Source organism: Osmia bicornis, chromosome 14 (genome assembly GCF_907164935.1).
Source record: "Osmia bicornis bicornis chromosome 14, iOsmBic2.1, whole genome shotgun sequence".
Taxonomy (NCBI): Eukaryota; Metazoa; Arthropoda; class Insecta; order Hymenoptera; family Megachilidae; genus Osmia; species Osmia bicornis.
In genome coordinates, this window is record NC_060229.1 from 702,783 (window position 1) to 729,589 (window position 26,807).

Below are 26,807 nucleotides of genomic sequence, written 5' to 3' on the forward strand. Positions count from 1 at the left end.
GACGTGGCACGGAGGGCAAGAGGAACAGAGAGGGACAAAAGTGAGGGTTGGGGGACCACTAGCGAGGAAGTGGTGGGGCCAAAGAATTGGCGAGGACCAGGCTGCTCGGAGCAGCAGCAGGAGGAGGAGAAGGAAGGTGGCGGTGGAGGAGGAGGGTAGTCGAGTGTACAGAGGGGTAGTGCGGGGCCAGAGAATGAGGCTAGGTGGGGGTTGCCGCCCCTCTCACGCGTTAACCCCGCCAACGTGTAGAGAATCGTGAAAGAGAAAAAGAGATAGACGTAGGAGAAAAGAGAAAAGAGCGAGAGAGAGACGGGGCCACTGCCCCTCTCCTCCTTACGGGAGGTTCCTATGAATTTTGCGACACTCAATAAAAAGTGGTTCCACGAGGTTAACATTTCGGTAACTATACCCTCGCCTACCCGGGGCGCGCACGCACGTATAGAACGACGAACGCGGATCGGGACGGACACGCGTAGATACACGGTTGCGGCGACGAGGACGAGGACGAGGACGAAGACGACGGCGACGACGATACGACGACGCGACGACGACTACGACGAGGGAGCGCTTAAAGGCGCTCACGGACGCGTAGAGGAACTCACACACGCGTAGCGACGAAAATTCAGCCGTCTGTACGAGGGAATACAAGCGGGCCAGCTAAGCCGGTACATACGCGCGTTCAGAGAGAGAAACACGGTTGTGTGTAACAGCGAGGAGAGCGAGAGAGGGACAGGAAGAAGGAGGAGGAAGGAGAGAGAGAGAAAAAGTCCGAGGGACACACAGAGGAGCGCGCGGGCTCACGCATACATGCACGCGCATGCACGCATACCACGAGACCGCCGAAAAAACTGCACGGGAGAGGCGCAGCAACGGGCAAACCGAACCGCGCGCGAATCAAGTGCTTTGGCCAGTCGCGTTCCCAATCACTCTACGACTAGGTAGTCCCCCGGTGTGTCCCAAAGAAGCGGCAGGAAGCTGGTCCTTTGCTCGATGGTGTCGTCCCGCAAGATAATATCGGATACTTTACCGCGGGATCCTTCGTATAGAGATCCTACGCTACGTTCGCCGACTACGTTTTAACAGATCTCTTGCGAATTTCGATCGTCGACGCTCACGCGATCCTCGACGCTCACAATCAGTTTCGGAGTTCTCCGGATCACACGGGAGTGCGTTTGTTCCTCTTTTATTTCTTTGTTCACGTTGCATCAGACACACGCACCCGTCGTCGCCGTCAACACGGAAGAAGAAAGACAAGCAACGAAACACAGTGATAACCACGCGTGCAAACGTATGGGAATCGTTGCGGCAACCGATTCACGGTGATCCAGTTGCATCGCGTCGTATCGCATCGCATCGCATCGCATCGCATCGCTCCGCGTTGCACTTTACGAAGATCGAGCAAAGAGAGAAGGGAAGATCCTTGGCAAAGGGATATTTGTCCTTCTTCGCGTACGCACGCTGTTCTTACGCCGTAACGACTACGACGAACGCTCCTTCACGGACACGCGTATCCTTCGTCCTCTTCGTCCTTCGAGGCGCGTGTGACAGCCGCGTGTACCGAGATACGCGATCACGGGCCCTTTCAACCAGACATCTTCAAAATTGGTGAGCAACAGGACGAACAGTGAAAATCAACGATAAATAGGCTGTATAACAGGAAAAGAAAAAGAAAAGTGTGATCGTATTTTTTTTTTTTTTTTTTTGCGTCGTCGACTACGTAGGAAAGTTTGTCGCGTTTCTGGAGGATCGACGATAGTGGATTCGTGTCGATCGAACGGAGCGATCGTTTGGGCGCGTTCTTCGTCGAGTTCGCGGGAGGAAATCACGTTGTCAAGACGAGACTCGTTTGTCGTCGATACGTTGGTCGTGCATCGTGTTTCACGAGGATGGACCTACGAGTGTCCTCGAGATCCTGCGGAACGCACGAGACTGGCGTGGTTTAGGGAATCTCAAGCGGATCCAGATAGCTCCGGTGTGAATAATCGGGAGGCCGAGGCGACAGTGGAGACGAAGACCAAGGGGAAGACGAAGTCGGGGACAGACAGAAATCGAGAGAGCCGGCTGAAAGAAGAGAAAAGAAGGCTTGCTCGTCGTCGCGATCGTCGCATCCGACAGTCAAACGGTGGGTTTAGCACCGACGACAAGGACACCGGGCAAAGGAGCCCCACACTTTACTTCGCACTCGACGATCAAGGTACGTCCACAGCTGAGAATGGTGGCCTTCGGCCGCCTGTCGGTTTCTAAAGCGAGAGACGACCGATAGAGAGTACGCGAACGCGCGCGCTTCAAACCGAGAAAGAAAGAGCGAATGGAGAACGCGAGAAAGATAGACGGTTAAACAGACATACGCGGACAGAGAAAGATAGAGAGTACGCGTGTATGTATGGGCAGAAAGGAAACGACAGATCGCATGTCCGTATGAGCGAGAGAAATGAAAAGAGTGTCTGTGAGTAGTATATTGCATGCGTACACGCATACCAGCTAAACACGCGTACTATCGCGTGTCGCGTTGTGTGCTGCACCGTGCGTTTCTCGTGGTTGCACTCGTGGCTATACGCGTGTGCATATTTGCACGAACGTACGTAGGAACGGGGCGCTCACAGCGACACGCGTTTGATGGTGTGAACCGGAGTAAAGAAGAGGTATCGTTAACGCGCACGATTTCGTCTGTGTTCACGGACACCGCGTCTACGAGCGGCTAGTTAACGCGTCGCAGTAGAGTAGGTAGAGGCGCGTAAAGACCGCGACCGTGAAAGGTAGCCACGCGGCGGGTACTCATACTCTGATACTGGTACTGGCTGGTGTGTTTGTCCGAGAAGGGATTGCCGTGACTAGACGACCGCTAGACGAACACATAATGCCAGACGTTAGAGGTTGCCTGGGAAATGACGTAATCCGTCTGCGAGTGCCCGATCCTTTTGTCGGACGCGCTGCTCCAGGCCGCGTGTTACGAGTACCGTGTGTACGTACGTACGTTAAGCTCGACCCTGCTCCTCTCGGCTTCTCGTTCACTCTCGTTTTCTCCCGTGTTTTTTGCCCGGTTTTCCTAGTCGCTCCTGCGTACCGCGTCTTTTCTCTCTTTTTCCCTCTCTTGTTTCTACAACCCCTGCCCTCTCGTTCCTGCCGCTACTACTGCTGCTGCTGCTGCTGGTTGCTCGTTTTCCTTCCTCTCTTTTTCTCCGGCCGTTCATTCACGAAAAATTCCGCGTCTCCGTGAAACGACGACGCCCTCTGGCAGTGAGCGGGAACGGAAATGGAAACGGTGGAGCCGTGTCCGTTGCGACGAGATTCAATTAAAGTAGCTTCGTCGCAATCGCCATGGCGATGATTCTTTTCTACTGCGCGCTACCAGGCGCATGTTTTTATTCAGATGTATTAGGAAGAGCAGACAAAAATAGCCCGTACCAGGAAATCGTCCGTTTCGCGACAAGGTCACGCGCCTCCGATCTAGCGGCGCAATCGCGCGAAATTCGATTCTCGCGCCTTTTCCTCGATCCTTTCGAATCCTACCTTTCCATAGAGGAAACTCTTTACGAAATTTCCTCTCACGATGCGTTGCTTTCGACCCTATAGCCGGACGCTTTACGAATTCTCTTTCCGCTCCCCTCTCTCCCTTCCGTTCTCTCCGGGACGTGCAACGTATCGTGCAGATCCCCTATTTTTACGAGCGACGCGCGTTTGTTACACGATGCCGCTGCAAGTTGAAAACACCGACCGACTAGGTATAAATAGATCTCGCGATACAGAAGGTCCGGCGGGGAAAGAAGATGCAAAAGCGAGGGTGACGAGAGCGACGTGAAGGGGGAGGGAGAGAAATTGCAAGGGCGAGAGGAAAGGGAACGATATGGACGAAAGAAGAAAATCGGAGAGGAGGGGGTTAAAAGCGGTGAAAAATAAAAATCGCGCGATCCCTGGTGCTCTCTCGATGTCTGTTTCGATGACGATGCGCTGGGCTTCTGAAAAAATTCAGCCGGAGCCGCTTGCACGCGTATATTATGCACGCGTCAGACGGTACTCGCTTGCCACGTCGCGGAATGGAGCGGAGCGGTGTCCCAATAAAAATTCCTCCGTACAAAGCCGATCCTTGAACGCGCGAGAGTTTGGAAGCGCGATCAAGGAGCCTTGAGGCTTCGACTCTCGCCTACGAGCTCGTCCAATCTGTCCTCGCAAGAAGGATACCCGTCTTTTCTTTTCTTCTTTTACTTTTTTCCTTTTCTTTTACATTCTTTTTCCGTATTCCGTTCTTTAGATCCGATCGATAACACGCCGATTTGCACATCACCACCACCATCTCGCCGGTAATGCGCTGCGTTCGTCTCTGGATCTTTCTCTGGAACCGGGTAGTACTTTTGCTCGTCAACATATTTTCGAAACAGGTACGGATGTCGCTGCACGGGACTGTTTACGCGTTAGACTCTTAAAATACTTTCGGGATAGCGTGGCATTGTCTTCGGAAAAGAACGTGCGAAACGGAGTAAAGAAAGAACGGAGTCGTCGATGATCGCTTACTCTTAGAAAAGAGGGAAAAGACAAACCAGCTTTACTAGTCGCACCGTGCCGCTGTTTTGTCGACGTTCTTCTTGCATTCTGCCAGCCTTACGGCTTTTTTTATCCTCCACAATGACGCATAGATGCCCAGGTGCTCCTCTTGCCTTGCCTTACCTTGCCTTACCTTGCTTACTTACTTGCTTGCTTGCCCGAGTACATACACGCTCTTCGCCACGCACATACTCATTCGGTTATGTATAAACTGGCACGACGCAAAAGAGAAGCAGAGAAAGGACCCAGGTTGTTACTGCCTTCTGTCGCGTCGACTCATCGACAAACCGCCTTTTTAACGACAGTAGACAGTAGTTGTTCGTTCCGTAAACGAGCATCGAATTTTCGCGGGAACAAGTGGCATTTTTAAGCAACGCGCCGTGAAAACGATACGTTCGATGAGTCGGCAAAACGCTTAATTTACCATGAACCACTTCGAAACGTTTCGAAACAACCTTCCCCGCTTCGACGAGTTTATTTTCGCCGATCTAACGACACACTTTTGACGAATCGAATAATCTACTTGATCGTTCTCCTACTCCTCGATCCCCACTTGGCGTGTTTGTAAAACAATAACGCATCGAGAAAGCAATCTGTCGTTGCAAAATGCCGCGCAACGTTTCTACTTGCACCCGCAATTTGCAATTGGCCTCGTTTTCGCTTCGCGCCAGGATAACGTCGCGTCGTCGTTTCAAAGTACAACCGGAGAACCGGTATTCGATCGGAGTTACCCGAGGCATCTGTTGCTTCAACGTCCCTTCTTTATTCCGTACTCGTGCATTCTGCCGCGTTTTCAGATCCTCGACAGAGACAATAGTCGTCGACGAACGTATTTAGTTCCGAATGAAATTATACAATGTCTTTGTCGATGTGTCCAGTCGATCTGCGACATTGACGCGATCTCGATTCTCCTTTAGCGTGCGCACCTGGAAAAGGGGTATACAGAGTCTCCTGCGATAACGGTTTGTTCTCCTTGAACGGCGGAGGGCAGTGCTTCTCGCACCCGTTATTTCTCCCTTTCTCTTCTCCGCTTCGTTCGTGTTTCCTCTCGCCTCGAGTTCCCGCGGAACTGTATATCGCCTGGACGTCGTCGCGTGCATCCTCGTCTCCCTTCGTCGCCGCAACAATTCCGTTCCGTCTCGTCTTGTCTTTTAACGACGACGTCGACGACGTCGACGACGCAATTCCCGACCTATATTGATGCGGTTAGCGATTCGGAATCGATCGTAATCGGAGAGTAAACAATCGTCGGATAAACGAAGAAAATGGAGGAAATGTTTTGTGATCGCGTTTCGCGACGATGTAACATCGACGATGAATTACAGCGAAAAAATAGCAAGCGTTACGTGTCGAAATATGTATATTTACCAAGATAAGGCAAATATTTTAATAATTGGTCGTACAAGGAAAACGAGCAGGATCGCGCGCAAAAATCGCGTATAATCGGAGCAGTCGTGCACGCTGACGAAAACAACCGAGCTTGCTACAAGATCAACCCAGTTCGCAAGCGTTTTTTTAAAAATAAAACAAGGAAGGGGGGTCTAATTAAATTTAATGAGCGCCGCGGCTGCTCGTCGTCGCGAACCGTTCTACGAGTCACGCTTCCCTCGAACCGCGGCTAGTCGAATTTTTCGCCTCGATAGTATTCGCACGCACACCGTTCTACGCGCAGGTATGCATGCACACAATCCGAATCGACCGATTAGATTAGACGCTTAGTAACTAGATTACGCGACGCTCGCGTTATCTGTGAAATTAGAGCCCGGCTTGAATACGTTATTTAGGCGAACCGGATGCTAGAATAACCTTCGCGAGGATTTAACACTCGCTCTCTAGCCACGCGATTCACCGATAACTTTTATGTTAGGATTTATCGTTTATTTGCGAATCCGCGATACCCTTTCGTTCCTTTTCATTCTACTCGTTAGAACAAGATTTCTTTTCATCGTTTAATTCGCGAATAACGAATTTGTTCGCCGAGTCGATTGAAAATTTACGATCGGAGCACGGTATCTTATCGCAGCTGCCAGATTCTGCTGCTAGGCAAATATGCATTTCGCGTGGCCGCTCATTGAAATTCATCACGAGTCTTCGCTGTCCACGGTCTCCTAGCACGTACGTTACAGAGAAACACTGGCCATTATGAGAAGCACTGGCGAGACGTTCGCGAATATACATGCATTTGAATGTACGCGTTGATCCGGCGACCGGCGTTGGCGAGAACGAACTTTATACCGTCGAAACGAACGATTAGGGAAGAAAGAACGGCTCGATTCTTCTTTGTGCAAGTACTACTTTTGCCAGTATGGAGAAAATTAAGAAAATTTCTTGGATTTAAGAAGAGTAAAATATTAAGACCATGGCAAACCTTTGTGTATCCAAAAAGTAGATAGTGACAAAATCGTAGGTACGAAGAGGAGAACGTCACGGAAAAGTTTGACAAAGAAAAAAAAACCGAGAAGTGCGCTTCAAGGTTGAGCCGCGGCCCCGCGAATCATCGCACGGCGAATTGTTCGTTGTACGTTTTCACTGGTCGAAATTCTTTCCGCGTAAAGGCGGCCGGATGTCGCATGGAATCCCAATTAATTAGCAACGCGTGCATATCATCAAGGTAACAGTATCCATCGCGTATTATAACTGACCGCCGCCGAATTAGAGGGAAACAATGGGCCCCGCCGTTTTTCGCACACCTTAAAATTCCGTTGCCACAGCTGATCATGACGAATCACGGTCCTGTTCCGCTTGCTCGGCAACCGAGTTACGTCGACGAGGATATACCAGAACTATAGAGAGAGTCGTTGGTTGCCTCTTTGTTTCGTCTCGTGCGTTACACGCACATGTGCATAAGCGAGCACCCACGACTGCGTCGATAAAAGAAAAAAGTCCGCTGTTGGCCCATCTACGACCGTCTGTGTTTCGCCAGTGCCGTTTAAAGATCGACCAGAGAAAAACTTTGACTCCCTTGTCCCTGTTGAGTGAGCGCCGATGGTCGACGCCTCGAAGAATAACGGTCCCGTCGAAGGTGCAAGAACGACTCGACCCGAAACTCCGCTTCTCTCATTCTTCTCCACTGGCTCCAAGTCGATGGTGTTTCTTCCGGGATTCCGTGGAAACCGATCTCGCGTTTTTGCGAATCACTCTAATCGAATTGGACTCGTCGATGAACGGTTTTGTTTTCTCTTTTTGTTTTTTTTTGTTTTTTTTTTTTTTTTCTTGTTCAGTTCGATTAACGAGCATCGCGACGCGCTGACGGATGCATCGCCGTCTACGTAGGCGTCTGCGGCCCAATTAAAAATACAGTCGATGACCTATTTTCAGTATTTTTAACCGGCGACAGAAATAATCGGCGTGGTGGATCATCGTGTCTCCTCGATTAATCGCGCGAGCCACCGATGGAAAAGTAGGTCGACGCCAGATTCGGGGACACATTGCTTGTGTAAAGCAAGACAATTTAACAGCAAATTTCTACCAATTCACTAGCTATCCTTGGTTGGCCCGAGAATTTAATCGGCGACTGGCCTGGTTCGATCTACCCCAACGTATTTTTACCCGAACGCTTTTAATCGACTATTTCTTTCTGTTTATTCTCTTTTGATCTGTTAACTACTCGATTATAGAACAAGAACAAATATATACGCGACGAGACGCAGTCGTTTTAAATGTCTATTGTGCAAAAATCACGTTGAGATTGCTAGAGGAGAGTAGATACGCACCGGTCGGACGCGGCGAAGCGACAGTAGATCCAGACAGCCAGACGCAGTAATCAGACACGGCCGGCAGTAGTGCGAGCGCAGCGCTAGTTAACCGTAGTTGCAGTGGAACAAGACGGTATAGGAATAGACACGCACTAGGCCGCGGTGCAAGTAGAGTATGTCTATTACTAGGCAGACAGTGAAAGTCTCGCTAGGCCCTTTCGCGCGTTCGCCGTTTGCGCTATTCTTATCCGATCTTTCTCGTTTTTTTTTTCAATCTCTCTATCATTTTCAATCGTATCATTCTTGTATTTAATTTTCAGTCATTCAATTCTTTGCGTCATTCGAAAGGAATGTAGAGTCTCTGTGTAATTTTGCTAATCTACTGGTACGTGGCTTGTAAGTTAGCGGACGTTGGTCGAGGATGAGTGCGAAACACGGCATCACAGGAAATTGACCTGAGCAATTCTCACCTGACGCGCGGGACGGTGGCATGGTCGGGTTCTCCTAACACATTCCCACGTTTCACGGTGTATCGGTCGGCCACGACTATACCGATGAAAAGAAATAATTGGTTGTTTGGCTGCCGGCGGATTAGCCCGTTTGAGGTCAATGGCCACCAAATGTTTGCGAATGCAATAGGAGGGAGGGAGGGAAAAGGAAAGGGTACCGGTTCGAACGAAACGCGCTGGTAAGAGACGAGGGATGAGGAACGAGGGAGGTGACGTCGAACCGTGAAAGAGGCGGAGGAGGAGGGGGGGGGGGGGGGGCAGGAGAGAAAGGAAGAGGTGGAGAAAGAGAGGGCACGTACGATGCAGCCACATAGAGAGACTACAGACCCCGCATATTCTTGCCCTCCTGTCTACCTACCTACCTATCTACCTAACCTCACCCCCCACGAAAAGCTCGCGTGTGTAGAGTGCATTTAGGACGCATGTACGGCCGTGCCTAAAGAGGATGATATTCTTTATCGCTGCAGTTTCTGTCTATTGGGACGAATTCATGCGGCGGTTGTGTTGGCGAGCGCGTTAACTGGCAGGTGGGCCGAGTTAATGAGCGGATCGGGGGTTCAAAACTGCCGAAAAGGACGCTTTTCGAGGCTTCTTCGTTGTGCCAGGCACCGTGAGCACGAGCAAACGATTTTTCCATTTTTTTTTCCTTTCCTATTTGTTAATTGGACCAACCCGATATACTCGGGATAATTGATCATGGAATATCGAGATCTCTGTGTCTCCAGACTATGCAGAATCGTCAAAGCTATTCGTTTAACTGACTCTCTCTTTCTCGAGACCTTTTCTCTTATCAACGCAGGTATTGAAAAGAATTCCGAACAACTACAGAGATAAATATTTAGTCGCGTAGCTTTCATCGCGTACAAAGGATTAGATGTTCCGGAAGCTCTTTGGATAGTGAAACACACGCGAGATAAAGAATTCTCTTTGATGAAAAACGAATATTTTTTTCATCGAACGATAGCTAGTACACGAATGGTATTATGATTTCGCGCAGCTCGTTACTTAAACGGTAAGAAGACCAGGGTGCGGTGACAGAAAGGGATAGTCGATGGAGGAATAAACGCATGACGTAAAGGGTAATGGAAGAGGGGAGTTGGCGAATGCGTGTGAGTGAACTGGTAGGAAAGGAAACGTGGTCACGGTAGGGGTGGTTAAGGGGTTGGAATGTCTTGTCGGTCTTGTCGGTCCAGCGTTTCGCGATAGGTAGCCTTGAACTCGGTACAACGGCATACATCAGCAAGTGATATATGTACCAGGTGATACACGTTCTCCGTTCTGAATTCGCGAAAAACCAATCGGGATTCAACTATCCGCTGCTTCGTTCTCGAGCTTCCTTTCACGAGGTCGAGACTTTCGACCCAATTATCGAAACGGGACGACGAATTCGGCTGAAAATATTGCTTTTACATATTTGATGACGTTTAATGGGAGAGCAAAAATGGGTTAATAAGTAATGTAGAGATTCGATCGTTGGTTATCTTGAAAAATTGCTCGTTCACCGCGGATGAATGGTCTAGAAACCGCTTCCAAAATTCACGCAGCTGCAAAATTACGCACGGACAGAAGCGTTCGCTAGCGAAACAAGGAGAGGATCGTGTATCACGCGATCGAATCTAACGCAGGTGGGACACTACAAAACTGTGTACGCCGCTACGAAGGACCGGTCGAAACATCTGCATTTTCCCTACACGTGTTTTCGGCCCGAGCTACATGCATCGTACGTGTACGCGTGCGCCCTCGTTTACGTTTCTCGTTATTATGCATTATCCTTAGGCCGTGTTTTACTACAATTCCACGTTTAACGCGCAAACGATCTCACGCCGCCGTTACTTACGGGGCTTCCTTACGTCTCCTTCCTCCCCTGCGGCAGACCATTAATTTTTCAACCGTAGCCTCGATTCTGCAAACGCGGAGGTGTACGTAGGAGAGGCGAAGGAGACGTGCAACGCGCGGCATCCTGAATATGCACGTTCAAGGGCAACTGACTCATAGACTCCGATGGCGTATTCCATAGGAAACGACACGTTCAATGTATCGTCCACCGATAGATAGGGGAGGGGATGAAAAAGACGTCGTGCCGTTTCTGCTGTCTCAATGGCGCATCGTTGAATGAGAATAGCGACAACGACAACGACAACGACAACGACAAGAACGTCGACGGCGTAGTTGAGGGATCTATCCTTTTCTAAATCGTTCGCTCGTTATTCGACACTCTGTTGCCGACTGGTCGGCTTGGCCCGTTCAATTGGCGTTTAAAGAAAAATAAAATAGCTCGCAATTACGAGTTTTTGCGCAGTTACTTTTAACAGGGAAATAGAGCGCGAACCACCAACCGTGATTCATCGCTCAAACGGTCGATTTTTCTTTTTCAAACACAATTGCGCGTGATGGGATAAACGCGTTTTATTTCGATACGCTTTATCGTCGAACCGATTTCGATATAAAAGGATTAACGTTTTACGCTCTCTGTCTCTTCTCTCTCCCTCTCTTTCCCTCGCTCTTTTTTTTTTTTTTTTTTTTAATTTTCGAGGCATCAACGTTCGAGAGAGTGTTTCAAACATTTTTCACGTGGAATTTATTTCGCGACTAGTTGGACGGTGTAAAGCTTTGCATCCTGACGGCTGACGGCTATTTACCGTGAATTATTCGACCAAGGTCAGTGGAACGTTTCTCCGATCCGGTGGCCCCGTCGAAGAAAACGCGAGGATCGGGAAAACGGTTTCCTCGACGGTGCACGGAAACATTTCTAGGCAATCTAGTCGAAGTATAGGTGCCACAGCCCTCAGCTTTGGCTCCTAGGAATCCAATCAATAAATATTACAATGGAACCCCTAGAGAAGTAGGGGAGCGTATCCTCCTCTCACCCGGCTCCCTCCATCTCCATGTCGTCTTCCGTCTTTCTCTCTCCCTCAGCTGCTACTCCTCTTTCTGTCGCGTCGGTGGAAAAAGGATCTGTCCTACGTCGCGCTCTCACAGTAGTCGCGTTCCTCGTCCTCCTCGTCCTCCTCGTCCTCGACTACGTCCGCGAAACTTTGCTTCTTTCTCTCTCTCTCTCTCACCTATCTTCCTTTCTTCTTCTCTTATTCGCTTTTTCCCTCGCTTGAACCTCTTCTTTTTCTCTCTTTCTCTCTCTCTCTCTCTCTCTCTCTCTCTTCCCCTTTTTCGTTTCCTCTAAAACTTCCCCGCCGCCCTTTTCGCTCGTTTCGCCCGTTTCCTTGCTCTCTCGTTCCCTCGCCCTTCCTAAGCTCCGCACCAACCACCCATTCGACCCACCCTCCATACCCTCCCTTGTCCCTCTCATCCAGCGGCGTTTACATTTTACTTTTCTAGTAGCGAATTAAAACCGCGTTCATGCGCAGCCCGCGGAAGGGCGTAATGATTTTTTGAGGGGCGAATCGAGTGGGGTCGCCTACAGCACCGGCAGAGGGGGTAGTAGTAGCTGCGGGCGCGAGCTTAGGCAGGAGCAGGACGGCAGGAGGGTTCCACGAGACAGGCCGCCGGCTGCCGAATAGATGGATGGTTAGATTCTAGCCAGTCGAGAGACTGGGTACGTTCGAACGTTTTACATGGGAATCTCGGAGGTATCGGCTACGGGCGGCGTGCGCGATCATCATCGTAAGTGAAACACGGAGTAGAAACGGTGTGGCGGGAATTTCGGTTTCGCGAGACTTACGCGACCCTTGAGTCGTTCGTCTACCGGGGTATAGTTAACGGTCCAGTTCGGAACCGAGGATGGTCGGGACGGAGGTCTCTGTTCTCGATAATCCTCGAGCACAGGAGTCGCGGGAATCGTCTTTAGGAGTAGTAGGCAGTGGTGGCGCCTTTAAAATTCCAGCTCCAGCACTTTTAATTGGAAGTCGTTAGCTTTGCGCATTTTCGTCTCGCGGGCTAACGGGTGAAGTGGGGGGATGGGGGGCTGATAGTAGGAGAGGAGAGAACCGAGGGCGAGAGAATGACAGATGGAGAGAGAGGGAGGATTGCGGAGGAGAGAGAAGAGAGAAGAAGTGGGCAGGGAGGGGTGGAGCGGGGTAAAAGGGGAGGCACGGCCGATGCGGCCACAGGCATAAAGCTCCCCACCATCTCGGCTTTGCTTCTCTTTTCTCCTTTGCTCTCTCCTCTCCCTCCCCCTCTCTCTTTCTCTCTCTCTGCGTACGCACTATTTTTTAGTCCGCACTTATTACGACAGATGTCTCATGCTCCGATAAAGAATAACGGCGGCCGGCGGGCTCCGCTTCCCCCCGCGTGCTAGTCCTAACCAGGCTCGGGAGCTGCAACCCGTACTCTCGGTGCTTCTCGGTTCGTGGTGTCGCCGTGACACGACACGAAACGAAACGAAACGAAACGAAACGATACGACACCGTACGTTACGTTACTCGCACCTACTTACTCCAATCAAGCTTACACACCTACACACACGCGTTCACGTTTTTTTTTCCCCTTTTTTTCTCCACCCTCGCCACGAGGGCTCCACCTCCCTCTCCGTGGAACGCACTTGCGGAACGTGTTGCGTCGCCGTGACAGTGACTTTGTTCCTCGACGTGTCAACGGCTGGTTTGTCTCTGGTACGCGATCGAGCCCACGCGCGATACTCTGGCTCCGGTAGTGGTGGTGGTTATAGTGGCGGCGGTGGCGGTGGTGGCGGTGGTGGTGGTGTCGTCTCTCGGTGGAAAGTAGCGGTGAGAGAGCCTTCGCATTCCGGAGTGGAGCGCGCGACAATTTGCGTCACGGTGGCTGCTTGCATCCCGAACAGAGAGAAACACGTGGCTAGGTGGGTCGTGCGTGCGAGAGACCGGTTTGAAATTCCCGCGTGTTCCCGCGAATCCCTGCCTGTTGACCGCGCGTTGCCTGCCCGCCCCCGGTGCGCTGTTTTCGTATTTCGCGGGAACACTAACACCGCGACCGTGAATAAACGAACAGAGGGGAAGGATGACGAATTAAAACACGCGAAAGCTCTTCTCTTCGCGCTCTCTCTCTCTCTCTCTCTCTCTCTCTCTCTTTCTCTCTATTCTTTCTCGCTTTCCCTTTCAATCTTTTTTCTCTCCCACTCTCTTTACTTCTTTGCTTCTGTGTCGACGACGACGACGACGACGAGGAGGAGCGGACCGTACGCCGCTTGGGCGTTGTATCGTCGACCAGAGTCTCAAACTTCTCCCCTCGTGTCTCGGATGCCTCGAGGCCTATCCTCTCGCGGCATCCCTCTTCTCTCCTCTCGTCTTCGTTCAGATCGAACGCGAGAACGAGCGCGCGCGCACAATCGTGTATGCGTGCGAGTTTCGCGACGCGTACGAGCGAGACGCGAATAGCGAAAAAGAGTATAAAGAGTGTGTGGCTGGTTTTTAGGCAACGCGCGCGACCGCAACTGTCGTTGCTCATTCCGTTCCGTTGGTTGGTCGGTTTCGCCGCAAGATAACAGACTCAACGGATCGCGTATGTAGTTGTTTCTCGTCTACAATTCGAATGGTAGGTTGCGAGGGAACGCGCGTAAAAGCGGCGCCGCCTGCGCTCGAAGGATGCGCTTCTGAATCGCGCGAACGAGGGAGCAGAAGGAACGGTACGCGCACGTGAGCAGTGTCCGACACGACAAGTGCCGCAAGGTAAACCACCCCCGTGATCTTCCGCTTCGGAGCAGAACGTTTCCTTCGTCGCAAGGGTGCAGATCCATTTTCGTATCCTTCTACGTTTCTTTGAAAAATCTGCTTCTTCATCTCCATCCTGCCGCTCTCTTTTTTCCTCCCGCATCTTCCTTCCTCTCGACCCGTGTCACTGTCCGCGTCCGTCCGTCGCCTGTGTCTGTGTCTCTGTGTCTACTACTCCGGCTCCGTCGGTGTGTATACGTGTCTTTGTCGGTGTCTTTCTCCGTCAGACGGTGGCTCTTTCTCGTTCCTGTCGGTCGCGTTCTCGTTCGTCGTACCGGCGATCGCCGGCTTTTCGTACGTTTTCGTGCGGCCTCGCTGCCGCGCCGCGACGACGTACGCCCGCGTCGACGGAGGCACACAGCTGCACAGTCGTGACGTGACGTTTCGGGGGTTAGTTCGCACGGTATGTGACGGAGAAAAGAGGCCACCGGTGGACACTGCTGCTCCAACGTGCTCCTTCGAGGATCGTCGTGTGCGTTTCCGGTTTTCGAATACCTCGTGTTTCTCTCCTTCTCCCTTAAACGCGATTCACCTCGTTCGTTACTTTCTTCTTCTCTCTCTCTCTCTCTCTCTCTATCTGTATCTCTTACTCCTTTGGTGCCGCGTGACATGTGATCCTTTGCGATTCTCTCTCTTGATCGACGTCGACGAATTGCCAGTCTGTGTTCCTACGGAAAAGCGGGAAACCAACGACGCACTTATCACCCTTTCCCTCTGTCGTCTCGGTGTACGCGTCGAACCACGCGTGAAACCGCACGCGGTTGCTCCGTTTTCCCTACTTTCTTCTTCTTTTTCTTTCCTCCTTCCTTCCTTCCTTCCTTTCTCCCTTTGATCCTTCATTTCCTTCCTGCATTCTTGACCGATGAAATTGCACGTTCCCCGGACCATTCGCCGCGCGACCGTCTTGTCAACGTGACCGTGTTTCATTCGGCACGTTCGATCGATCGATATTCGATCCGAGCACAGATTTGTGGAAGATCGAACGGGACAGGAAGGACCGACGCGACGACGTCTCGATCCGGATCGGTCCGTCGAGAATGACTTTCCGGCACGAAGCAGCACTACTGGCCGAGTGTAGGGGACTTTTTCGCCAACTTGTGAAGTGCGCACTTTTTTGCGAGGTGGCGTTGTGCAGATAAAACGCAGAGCGTTTCAATTCGGTTCATTGTTTCGGTCATTAGCTTACGCGGCATGACGAGTGATAGGTGTGCTTTCACGATAACGCATCTACTTTCTTCGAACTGTGATTCCTTTCTGGATAGTGTTGTGAATGTGCCTTAGAGATACGAAAACCTTAAGAGCCGTGTTTAGCCGCGATCGCCGAGAAACAGGTACCGTATAACGAGACCGATCTCTTCTTACTCTCTTTCGATCGTTGCCGATCTCCTGTGTTCTTCCACCAGGCGAGTTTCATAGTAAAATAATTTTTTTTTGTTTTGTTTTTTTCGTAACTTTTTGCCTAGTTTCGCGAATCATTCTATTCGAAATCAAGAAAGAGAAAGAGTAACGATGCACTTTTTTTCGGCTGTCGCGTCACTCGTGAGAAATATATTTAGCAGCGAGTATGGTAAATAACTTTCTTTCTCCGTTGTCCTCTAGATCGTCGACAGAGTTTCTATTATCAAACCGTTGCTCAGGATTTTCATGAGACTGTGAAACTTATCTCGAATTCGTCACACATAAATTTAGAAGTACGCGATAGCGAATTTAAAAAGTCTGAAAACAGTTTCCGAATCGCAACCCGATTTATGATAAACGATCGTGGAAAAAACTTTTTATTTCATTTCCCCTTCTCCCGCGCTCCGATAATGGACCTATGTACGTATCCAAAATATTGCTAGCAAGTATGTATGTACATATGTGCTATGGGCATTGGTTGCGTCTGCTCTCTTGGCCCCTGACCGTACTTACTTTAATAATTATTTCTTCGAAGCGACAAGTTGACCAACGCAAAAATACCTAACGAATCAGCGATACGATATCAACGGAAACCTTATAAAATAGTAGACGGGGTATCCGTGCTGTCTTTTATCGTTAATAACGCGTTATAGAATATTAAAGGAAACAAAAACAAGAAGAAAAATGTAAAAAGAAACAATAATCGGCGATCATTAATTCCATTCTATATCGAAGCTTTTGTCATGACACACACCACTACAAAACGACGCTAGCAACGAGCACTGTAAATTTGTTTTAAGATCTTTCCTTTTTTTTTTATCATTTCGCTAAGATAACACTATCAGCATACATTTAATGCTTGCGCTTTTATAAGTGGCTGAGAGAATTATTTAATCGTATGTTCTGGCTTCGCTCCAGCCTGCCGACCTAATTTTTTTCTTCTTGTATGGTGCAAATAAAAAGTAGTGTAATCCATCGCTTCACTTCTATTTTTACGCCATCATGCACTCTTTCGATTCGTATTCTTCGTCTACGCTCGACGTCGTTCGGTTCGATTTTTCTTCTCTTTTCTCTTTTCTTTTTTCTAATTCGCATCCGTATTTCGTTAGTGTAACCAGCGCGTCGAATCGCGAGATTCCCAAACTTCTCGTACAGATCGTTTCAAATTTTTATACGTGGACGCGTTCGCGTATCACGAATTTCCGTGCAAAAATAGAGCAAAATCTCGAACAAGTGTTGTTCCGCAATATCCGCACTAGCGAAAAAGAGACCGCGCTTTTTCTATTCGCGTTTTTATATTCTGCCGGAGCGAACGATATAGGTGTTCCGTTGTACGACACCTTTGGTCCACCACTCTAACCCTTTCCTCTCGGCTAAGCGAATCGCCACCGCATTAATTCGCGAGTTACATAAGTTTTCGTGACTCTCCGAGAGTGTAAAGAAAATTAACATCTGTTCTAATGCCACACCTACGATAAACATGCTGGTTAAATACCGTGCGATGCCGAAATATTATATAATCCATGATCCTCGTTTATCGAACGTACAAATTTTCGCGTTTTTCCCTTTTTTTTAAAATTTTATTTTGTACTTTTTATTTCATCTCTAACGCGGAAAGGTCGAGGTCACCGATGCTCGGTCACGCTGCATGCGTGTTGCAACAGTGTTTTTCTTTTTTTTTTTATTTCGAATCGACGGCTATCGACGTTTATCGGTGTTTCAGATTTTATCAGAGGGCTTATCGGGACTAGAAAGTTTTAAGAGACCGGTAGATTTCGATTCCTGTCGAACAAGCCGATCCTAGAACCGTCCGTTAATGCGTTCCTTGATTCATTCGCCGGGCGAAACATAACAGTTTTATTCGACGATAAGATAAGCTCGGCTGGGTTTAAATAGCGTACATTATTTCTCTCTGATTATAGGTGAATAAACATAACGATGGTAGATACGCAACACTTTTGTCTGCGATGGAATAATTACCAAAGCAGTATAACGTCTGCGTTCGAAAACTTGAGGGATGATGAGGATTTCGTGGACGTCACACTGGCCTGCGATGGCAAAAGCCTCAAAGCGCATCGCGTCGTACTTTCCGCTTGCAGTCCCTACTTTAGAGAATTGCTCAAGGTAAGATAAACCCCTTTCGTTTCCATCGCCCTCTGTTTTATTATCCCGGGTTTCTCTTATTTTTCCTCTAGTCCGTTCTTTTCTCTCCGTTTCTTCCCTTCTTCCATCGCTCCGTATACGTGTACCCTCGTTTCAACCCCCTTACCGTTTTCGACTCGATCTATCGAGTGCAACGTCAATGTTTAACTAATGCGAGAAAATGTCTCTTTTTTTTTTTCTTCCCTGCATCCCCTTTTGCAGAGCACACCGTGTAAACACCCGGTGATAGTACTTCAGGATGTAGCGTTCAGTGACTTGCACGCGTTGGTGGAGTTCATCTATCACGGGGAAGTGAACGTGCACCAACGTTCCCTTAGCAGTTTTTTGAAGACCGCCGAAGTCCTCAGGGTATCAGGGCTTACGCAACAGACGGACCAAACAGACAGGGACGAGGTAAGAGAGCATTCCAGTCTTCTCCTCTTTACTCCTACTCCTTCTCTTCCTCTTCGTTCATAGTTCCTCGAATACACCATAATATCAGCCATCCGTGTAATATCGAGGCCCGTACCTCGTAAATTGATTATGCTTTGCATGTTATCTCTGCGATAGAGACGTGAGTTTTAACTAAAGAGCGCCTTATCTTGCTGCACAATGTGTATCCATCTTGATTCCAATCCATAATTGTCATAGGTCAAGCAAACAAAGATAACCGGCTGTTCGTTACAAATAGAAAGCGAGCAATCGTAATCGTGCTCCCGGGAGCATGCGCGTATGTAAAGAAATTGTCGGTTATTGAATTATTTTCTTGCAAGAGACGCTTTCTTTCATCCGAAAGCGAACGAAGTTTCCATCTACCATCGCTTCTTCCCTCTTCTTTTTCGTTCTGTTTCCAGCTGTCCCATGTCCGCGCGTTGGCTGCCGGTGGTAATCATCTTCCCTTCCACGAGAAATTGGAAGAGAGCTTTCCACGGGGTGGTTCGCCACCCACGCCGGTTACCTCGACGCCAACGACCGTGCAACAACTTCTACGCAGAGCACAGATACGCAGGAACGAGAGACGAACGCCGGATCCTCACGATGAATCGGCGAAGAAGCCGAGGGTGCCGTCGCCGCCGCTGAACAACAACGACGCGACGCCGACGGATTTCTCGATGGTGAAGAATAATCATCTGTCGAGCAAGGTCGAGGGTAACGGCGTCCACGAGGAGAACAGCCCCCTCGAAGACAACATCAAGTGTGAGCCACTGGAGCTGACCGGTGGTAACAGCGGTAACGGTGGTAACAACGAGGACTCGTCCGACTCTGGTGCAGCGGCGTCGGATCGACCACCGGCCTCTGCCAGCAGTAACGAGCACGAGGTCGAATCCGAGCACACACCCTCCTCGAATTTTCTGTCAGAAACGAAAATTTTCCCGCCCACGCCTGGAAGCTTTAATTTCAGTATGGCAGCGCTCGCCCCTGAACACACGCCATTGTCAGGTACGTAAGCAGATTGCGTTTCCCTTGGGCCTGTACGCATTGACCAATTTTATTTGTCATCTGCGTTTTCCATGCCATTTCATTATTCTTTTTTTTAAATTTTTTTTTCCATTCATTCAACATTTGTTTCGATTCATTTCATTTCATTTCATTTCATTTCATTCCAAACATTCATCACTCCTTTTTTTTATTTGTCATCCATTTTCGTTTTCATTCGTTCCTCACGTTTCACGATCGCAGACGATTCTTTCGTTGGAGTAATTGCGATGCTGCGTACAGGCCGTTGTTTGATCTCTAACACCGAAAGAATGTTCGTTGCTACGTGTGACGATAGTGAAATTTCCAGGATTGGGCCACGGGTTTCAATCACCGGACTTGGCAGGAACTTCGCAAGGTAAGAACGTTTTACTATTAGCTCTGTCCTGAAAAATCATTAGAATCATGCCACCGGAGAACGCTCTGGACCGAGAGAAAGAGCTTTTCCCCCTTGCTGCAATTATCCTGTCCCTGTGTGTCGATCGTTGTGTAAATCACATCCGAGTAGATTCTCTCGTGGCATTGATTTCTTTTGATTTTCCGTTGGGCATTTTCTCTATGCTGTTCCATTTATTTTCCACCGACAGTCGATACATCGTGGCCGCAATTGTCTGCGGTGTAGCGGTTCACTCTAATAAAAAAAGTAACTAAAAAAAGACTTGTGCAGTTATATCAAACACTAACAAAATCACGAATTACAAGAATGAATTTTATATATATATATACATTATACATATATAAATATGTATATTATTTATTTGGTTGCGGTGAAAGAGCACTACTGTCTGCTTGGACGATTAAAACTTCTTCTAATTGGCATGCGTTACAAAAATCATTGATATCATCATTCCTTATACGGTACATACTTACGAATCGCCTTGCATTTGCATTTCATGATGTCATAACTTCACTTATATTTTTTTTCTTTCTCTCGCCCGCGCGATTATCAACGAATTCGCGCGACGTTAGAAGGAATTTATCTGCTGACCTATCTGTTTCGTGTGTCGCTATCGGTTTGGTTCCCCTTCGCTCTCTTCCTCAAACTTCGTGGTATTCGTTGAGCACCAGATAAATCTGGCCGGACTTTTACAAGACGTAACACTATTTATCATATTTCGGCACATAAAGACAACAAATCTGTTTAAATTGTTTACGACGTTTGCTCTTTGTACCTCTCGTGAAACGAAACGAAAACACGTACACGATCGATACGATTCATAGACAGTCGCGAACGAGAAGAGGATCTTCTTCTTCTTCTTCTTCTTCTTCTTCTTCGTTTTCCTTCCCTTATGAAACAGCAAGCAGCAGATACATTCGCTCGAGTCAAGTCGTCGAATTCGCTGCGATCATTTTAATTGGCACCAAATTTCGATGAACAAAAAAAAATATACCATCATTGTTTGGCATCACTGTACAAAGTATCCGCCGCAATCGCTACCATATATAATGTCTAATGAAAAACATAAGTAAACAACCATAAAAAAAAAGAAATGCAACGAAATATATCCCTGTCCCCTCTTAAATGGAAAAAAAAAAATGATAAGCACAGAAGAAGTTGAGACGATTAACGATGCAGCGACAGACTGTTCTCTTTGTATAACGAGTAGTAAAAGTAGATATTATCCGATACTATCATACGAAAATGCTTTTTTTTTTTCGAGTATCGTGAGTTTTCGCGTCAAGCGTCGTTTATCGATGATTGATGATCGTTCGTATTATTATTTATTATACACGTGCCGTGCTCGTATTGTCCAATTCGTCGTCAAGTTTTGTATCAGTGTTGTCCCATTATTATGAACGTTTGGTAACGGAATACAAGCCGCTGCCGCGATATCGCCGATACGACAGCATTATGACATTGCTTACAATATTATTATTATTATTATATATTTGCAAATATTATGTACATATATTTATATCTTTTTCCTGTATACATGTATACATACGTATTTTGGTTACATATTTTTATCTATATATATATCATATTTATATATTATACACGTTTCTTTTTATTATATGTATTTTACAGACGTTATCGTACGTACTAATCCGAAAGTTTACAGTTACACCCGTAATTGTACGTAATTATAATTGTGAAACGCTTCGTCAGGAGAGAACACTTTGCAGCTTGCTGCTCGTTTCCAATTACGAAAGAGGATGTGATAGGTCGACCAAGTTTGTCACACTCTTTTATATTATTCGAGCGACATTTGACCCCGACGTGCGTACCATATGGTCGCGTTATTGTACATTTTTCCACTTATTGGCGATCTCTATTTTCTGTTTTTTTCTTCCCCGTTTGAATTTGCATCGACCGAAGAAATTTGCCCAATCTATCGTAGCTCGCGACGCGGTCTACGCATTAGGGTGTCGTTCTCCAGGGTTGGGGGTTAAACGGTAAACACAGTTAATAATGATAAACGTGTGAATTTTATCGGGAAAGGACCAGGTGTCCTCGTTTCCATAGTAAGAGGAAATATCTTGACGATAGACCGAGTGAAAAAAAAAAAACAGCTTTTTGCATCTTTTTCTCTTTCTTCGTTATTCGCGAGACAAATTAAGAATAATTCTCACGGCATTACGACATTACCGCGTCTCTTGTATCTAGGAAAGTTTCGTCAAGGAATTGGATAGATTGTTCTGCACGCCTTGCGGCGATCGCGTTCGCAAGGAGAAGAAACGGGAAGGAGGAGGAGGTTTTTAATAAATGCATTCTGACAGCGTGTCATTAAGTAAATTCAGGTGTGGCCTCTCGCCGCCTTCTCGATTAATATTTGAACGACTGGCTTATACTAGGTTAGTACTGAAAAAGTTATCAGGGGCCGTCGATAAGGCCGCAGATGTTATCCGCGAAATTCAAGGTCCCTCTATCTCCGACGGACGTGGCGAACTAAACATTGGCCTAACTAAAAATACGACGACCTTGGTACGCCACTCACGTTCTTTCGGCGCACTGCGAATCATTAGACACATTAAATTATACGTGGCTGGTTTCGCGAGGTTGACTTTGACCCGTAGTCTTAATCCGTTCGATCCTCTCTCGACCTTTTTTCTCTTTTTTTTTTCGAAAAATCATCTCTATCTCGCTCTTTCACTCTCTTTATCTGTCAGTTTTCTCTGTTCAGCAGACAACAAAACGCAGCGAACGAGCGTAGAGGTCGTTGCGGTATTTCGATGCAAAAATAGACGGGTTGTTTGGACGATTCGTTAAAAACGATATCCCGCGTCATTCTTTTTCCCGTTTTGCAAAAATTTCACTCTTTCAAATTGAAATTCTAAAATGCACTTTTATCTCGCTAAGGCTGACATCACGGCCGCGTTGTATGCATCCGAATCTTAGTACAGTTTCTGTAGCGTCAGACATATTTTTCAGATCGAATCGAGCCAGTTGCAGCTCCGTGATTTTGGCAACGTTTCAGCCGAATGAACGCGCGAGATAGTTGCAGGGTCGTCGGTCCCGCGAAACTTTCCACCTACTCCGTGTTCGTTAACGACAATAACGTCGAACGATCATTCTCTTTCTCTCTTACGTACACACAGACAGACATACTAGGTTTGTGTTAAAATTAAATGCTGACACCGGCTTCGATTTTCAATGTGACTCCAATCTGCCGTATTCCACGATGCTTGTTTCTCGACCAGATAAACGATCTCGAACGATAATAGTGATAGTGGTAATAGTAGTATTAGCAGTAGGAATGGCGATACTTATCAGGCGTAATCGAAAGAAAGGAGCAAGGGTCTAGCAGTTTCGTAGATCAATTTTAGAAAGACCGTTATCGGGCCGGCAACGAGCGATAAAGTGAAATTTTATTCGCGTCAGTGAATCGCGTGTTTCGGTCCACCGTTTTAATCGTCTTCAATTCGTAATGGTCTGGTTACGTAAAAAACAATCGTGTGCCAGATAGAAAGTACAACGTACGACCACTTGTCGCGCGATCAGCCTTAGAACAGCGCGCGTGAGCAAGCTTCTTTGTTCCTCTGACACTTTTGCTCGCTTCGTTTAACGTCTTTTTATTCCAACAGCCAGGCGGCTGCGAGCATATGGCAAAAGAGTGTGTCTGTTGCTCGTGTATGTTTTCTAGCCAACATTTATTTTGCCCGTCGAAAAATCTGCTCTTCGTTTTTCAACCTTCCTACTTTCTTTCTTCGTTTCTTTCTGGCCACCTCGGGTTGGAGGTGTGTTTTCCGTGCCGGTAACCGATGGTATTCGTTGCTCCGTTATGCACAATTTTTATAGATCAGCGAGAGGAAATCGCTCGAAACAATGGAAATTATACGATCGAGCCAGTTAACCTTTCGCACTCGGACTACGTTTGTTGTTTTCGTCTCTTCTCTTTCCCGAAATGTCGTCAATTTCGTAGGGAACATTTGAAATTAAAATAAAATTGTACGGCAAGCTTTCGCGCGCGGCCGTACGATCGACGATCATCGACCACGGCATATTTTACGCGTATTTCTTTCGCAGCCAGCGAGGTCGCGTTTATTGAGCGCGGCCAAGAGCAGTTTTGCATAGAGCAGCCGACACGCTCCGCAGAAAGATGCGTTTATCGCGGTCTAATTTTAAATCTATTCATTCTGCTCTTTTCTCTCTCCGCGCCTCTATGTCCGCGTTTCTCGCCGGTTTCGATGTCATTATCGCAAAGAGAGGAGAAATTCTTTCCCCGGGCCTAGATATTCTTAGCTTGTATCCCGCTGAGCACTAAAATTGTTTAAAAAGAGCCCGATTCGATGCGTCGCTAGTAACGGCACCCGCCATCGCGCTCCATTCCCTTTTCTTCGACCTTCTCCTCTCTTTTCCGCTATTTCCCTTTATTTTCCTTTATTTTCTCTTGTTCGTTTTTTCTGCTCTTTTCCGCGAACGCCTGCGAACCGCGCGGTAACCTGTTGTAAAAGCCAGCCAGGCCGCATAAAAATAGCGGGTGCCGGGCTCTGGAGTCGAGGATCACTTTATCCTCTTTCTCCGTCTCTTTGTATCAGAAGAGGGCGCGTTGCAGCGCATCGAGCAAATATTTATTTCACGGGACGTTCCTGGTACCGGACATGTTCCGCACGCTCGACCTATTCTACTGATTTTCCTTTGACTTCGCAACAATCGAGCAAATTCCTCGAATCTGTGGCCCCATCGTGCGATCCACCTTCGAGACTTTCCACGCCATTTTCTTCATACATTTCCGCGAAAACGAGCCTCACGAAGGGAGGCAAGGATCGGTAACAGCCGTATCGTTCGATACGCCGGACAAACTTGTTCCGGCAAACAATAGGTGCGCGCGTGGGGTGAAAAGGGATGAAGGGGACGGCGACGTTATATCGAAAGACCGGAGGAAACTAGTTTGAAAAGAAATTTCGGGTTACGTAACGTTTGCTAATGGCCTGTTTGCGAAACGTGGAATTCATGCTGCCATCTGGCGACGTTGGCGATTCCGATGGTGTGCAAAAACCTCTCCTCTGCCTCCTCTTGCTTACGTGACGTCCGCGAAGTCCTCCTTGCATACGTCTATTTACTCGATACTTTTTTTTGTTTTTTTATTTTTTTGTTTTTTAAACCGTCTTATTCTCTTGCACTCGCTGCACACCACGTACTCGCACACTCAGCCATTTGTCGTTGGTCGTTTCGGTAGCCAACCATCCGTCTAGCAAGTTGTCAATTTACTTTCGGGTTGCGGGCGCGGACGCGAACGCGGCGCCCGCCAAGGCCAAACGAAAGTTCGTTCTGAACCAAATCCGACGGAATTTTTTATCTGTAGTATGTACTTATCGGGGACGCCCAGGTCTAGCTGCTTGTTTTCGCCTTGTGCTATTATCGATGATGAACTTGAGGTGACCTCGAAAACTGCGCAACAGTGAGCGTGGGTGTGACAGAGACGGGTGGAGCGTGACAGAACGAGAGAGAATGAGAATCGGGGGCGGGAGAGAGAGAGGGGGGCCTAGGAACGACGGGTCAGGGAGGGGCAGGAGAGCAAGAAGAGAGAGAGAGAAAGGAGGGGGGCGTTTACACTTTCGCTCTATATCATTTGCTGTCATGGCTCGATCTTTTTTTTTTGCAATACTTTCCAAAACGGCTGATACGTTTCCATCGAAGAATTGCTTTCTGGTCGCTGAGTCCATCGGATGATCGAGAATAACTAAAATCGTGCAACCTGTCGGTCGAGTCGACGCAACATTTTTTTTTTTTTTTCGCAAATTCGCACGAGTTACGTAAGAGAGCCGAGAGGCAAAAGAACTCGCGGCGATCGATCGTCGATCACCGCGCGCGGCTTGAAGCGTCGTCGCGAATCCTCCTCGTTCCGGAATTGTCAGCGACGGCTTCGAGAATTCAACGAGGCTTGTTTACGTATCGGGTGGATCGGGATCTCTCTGAGAGAGGCGTATACGGTTCGAGACAAGGTGAAGGTCTACTTGGTTGCGGTGCTTAATTCATTGAGGCACTTTAGTTTCGAGCCTCGTCGCTACTCCCATCAGCGTACGAGCACGTTCCTCTCAAAGAAACTGACCCGCTCTGTTCTCGCTCTTTTATCCGTTCCGTATTTCATCCGTACTTTACGTAATTTTACCAAGCTGCATCTACTTATTGCACGGATTTTCCTCCAAGGCGGTAGTAAAAGCGAAAATTTTCCGCTAATACCCCTTAACGAGTACGCATAAATACGATTTTCAATATCCGAGAAGACTTATCGTTTGATCGCAGTGATTTCGCGAAACGCGCAACCGCATCCGGATAGAAAGACGGCCGCGGTCGAAGGAGAAGGTAGTTCTTCCTGACGTCGTCCTCCTCCTTGCTTCGCGACTCCCCATCTTCCTCCTCCTCCTCCTCCTCCTCCTCCTCCTCCCCACTACTGTCCACGTAACTCTTTCAAAAGTTCGTAAGACTAGCGTAACCAATCCGGAAGCTACTTAGATTTTTCTCTCCCCGCCGATCCCTTGGCCCTATCCTCTACCACTCTCTCTCTCTCTCTCAGACTTTCGTGTTCTCCTCTTTGCAACCCCTTGGCCCTCCCTTGGTCGTTGCGCTCTCTCGGTTTCGTAGTCGCGGTGGTAGCGAGCTATCGATCGCCGTGGCTCTCCGCGCTTAGAGTCAACATCAGTCATAATACAGCGCAACGGCATACGGGGGTTATTAAGAATAATACGCATCCTAGGTATATATCCCCTTCCCGGCACCACGGAAAAACGGGGGAAGGTCGTGGGGGGTTGCGTTGCTAGGGTAACCGGCTGGGTAAAATCCCGCAAAGAAGAAGCATCGCCGTTATGTTCCTGCTCTTGCTGTTGCTCTTGCTCTTGCTCTTGCTCTTACTCCTGTTACTACCGTTGCTCTCTCCTTGTATCGACATCTCATCCTCACGGACGTTATACTGGCTTTTATGAGACGATGAATGTACACTCGCCCTACCTTCCTGAGCTCCCCTATC

At 48.2% G+C, this 26,807-nt stretch overlaps 1 protein-coding gene across 10 annotated transcripts in view; it reads left to right on the plus strand.

Moving 5' to 3' along the window:
* Window positions 1–203: 203 nt before the first annotated feature.
* The window catches only part of LOC114877061 (broad-complex core protein), a 52,172-nt gene continuing 25,568 nt past the window's right edge, over window positions 204–26,807 (plus strand). For 4 of the 10 annotated variants that reach the window (XM_046288643.1, XM_029189175.2, XM_029189174.2 and 1 more), the window contains exons 1-5: window positions 204–2,194; window positions 17,703–17,904; window positions 18,145–18,336; window positions 18,777–19,362; window positions 19,697–19,756. In XM_046288643.1, the coding sequence (XP_046144599.1) occupies window positions 17,719–17,904; window positions 18,145–18,336; window positions 18,777–19,362; window positions 19,697–19,756 (1,024 nt within the window). In that variant the 5' untranslated portion in view covers window positions 204–2,194; window positions 17,703–17,718. Of the gene's footprint in view, window positions 2,195–13,415; window positions 13,515–14,420; window positions 14,855–14,981; window positions 15,714–17,702; window positions 17,905–18,144; window positions 18,337–18,776; window positions 19,363–19,696; window positions 19,757–26,807 lie in introns of those variants that run through there. The other 6 variants (XM_046288644.1, XM_029189176.2, XM_029189173.2 and 3 more) reach the window with 4 other exon arrangements.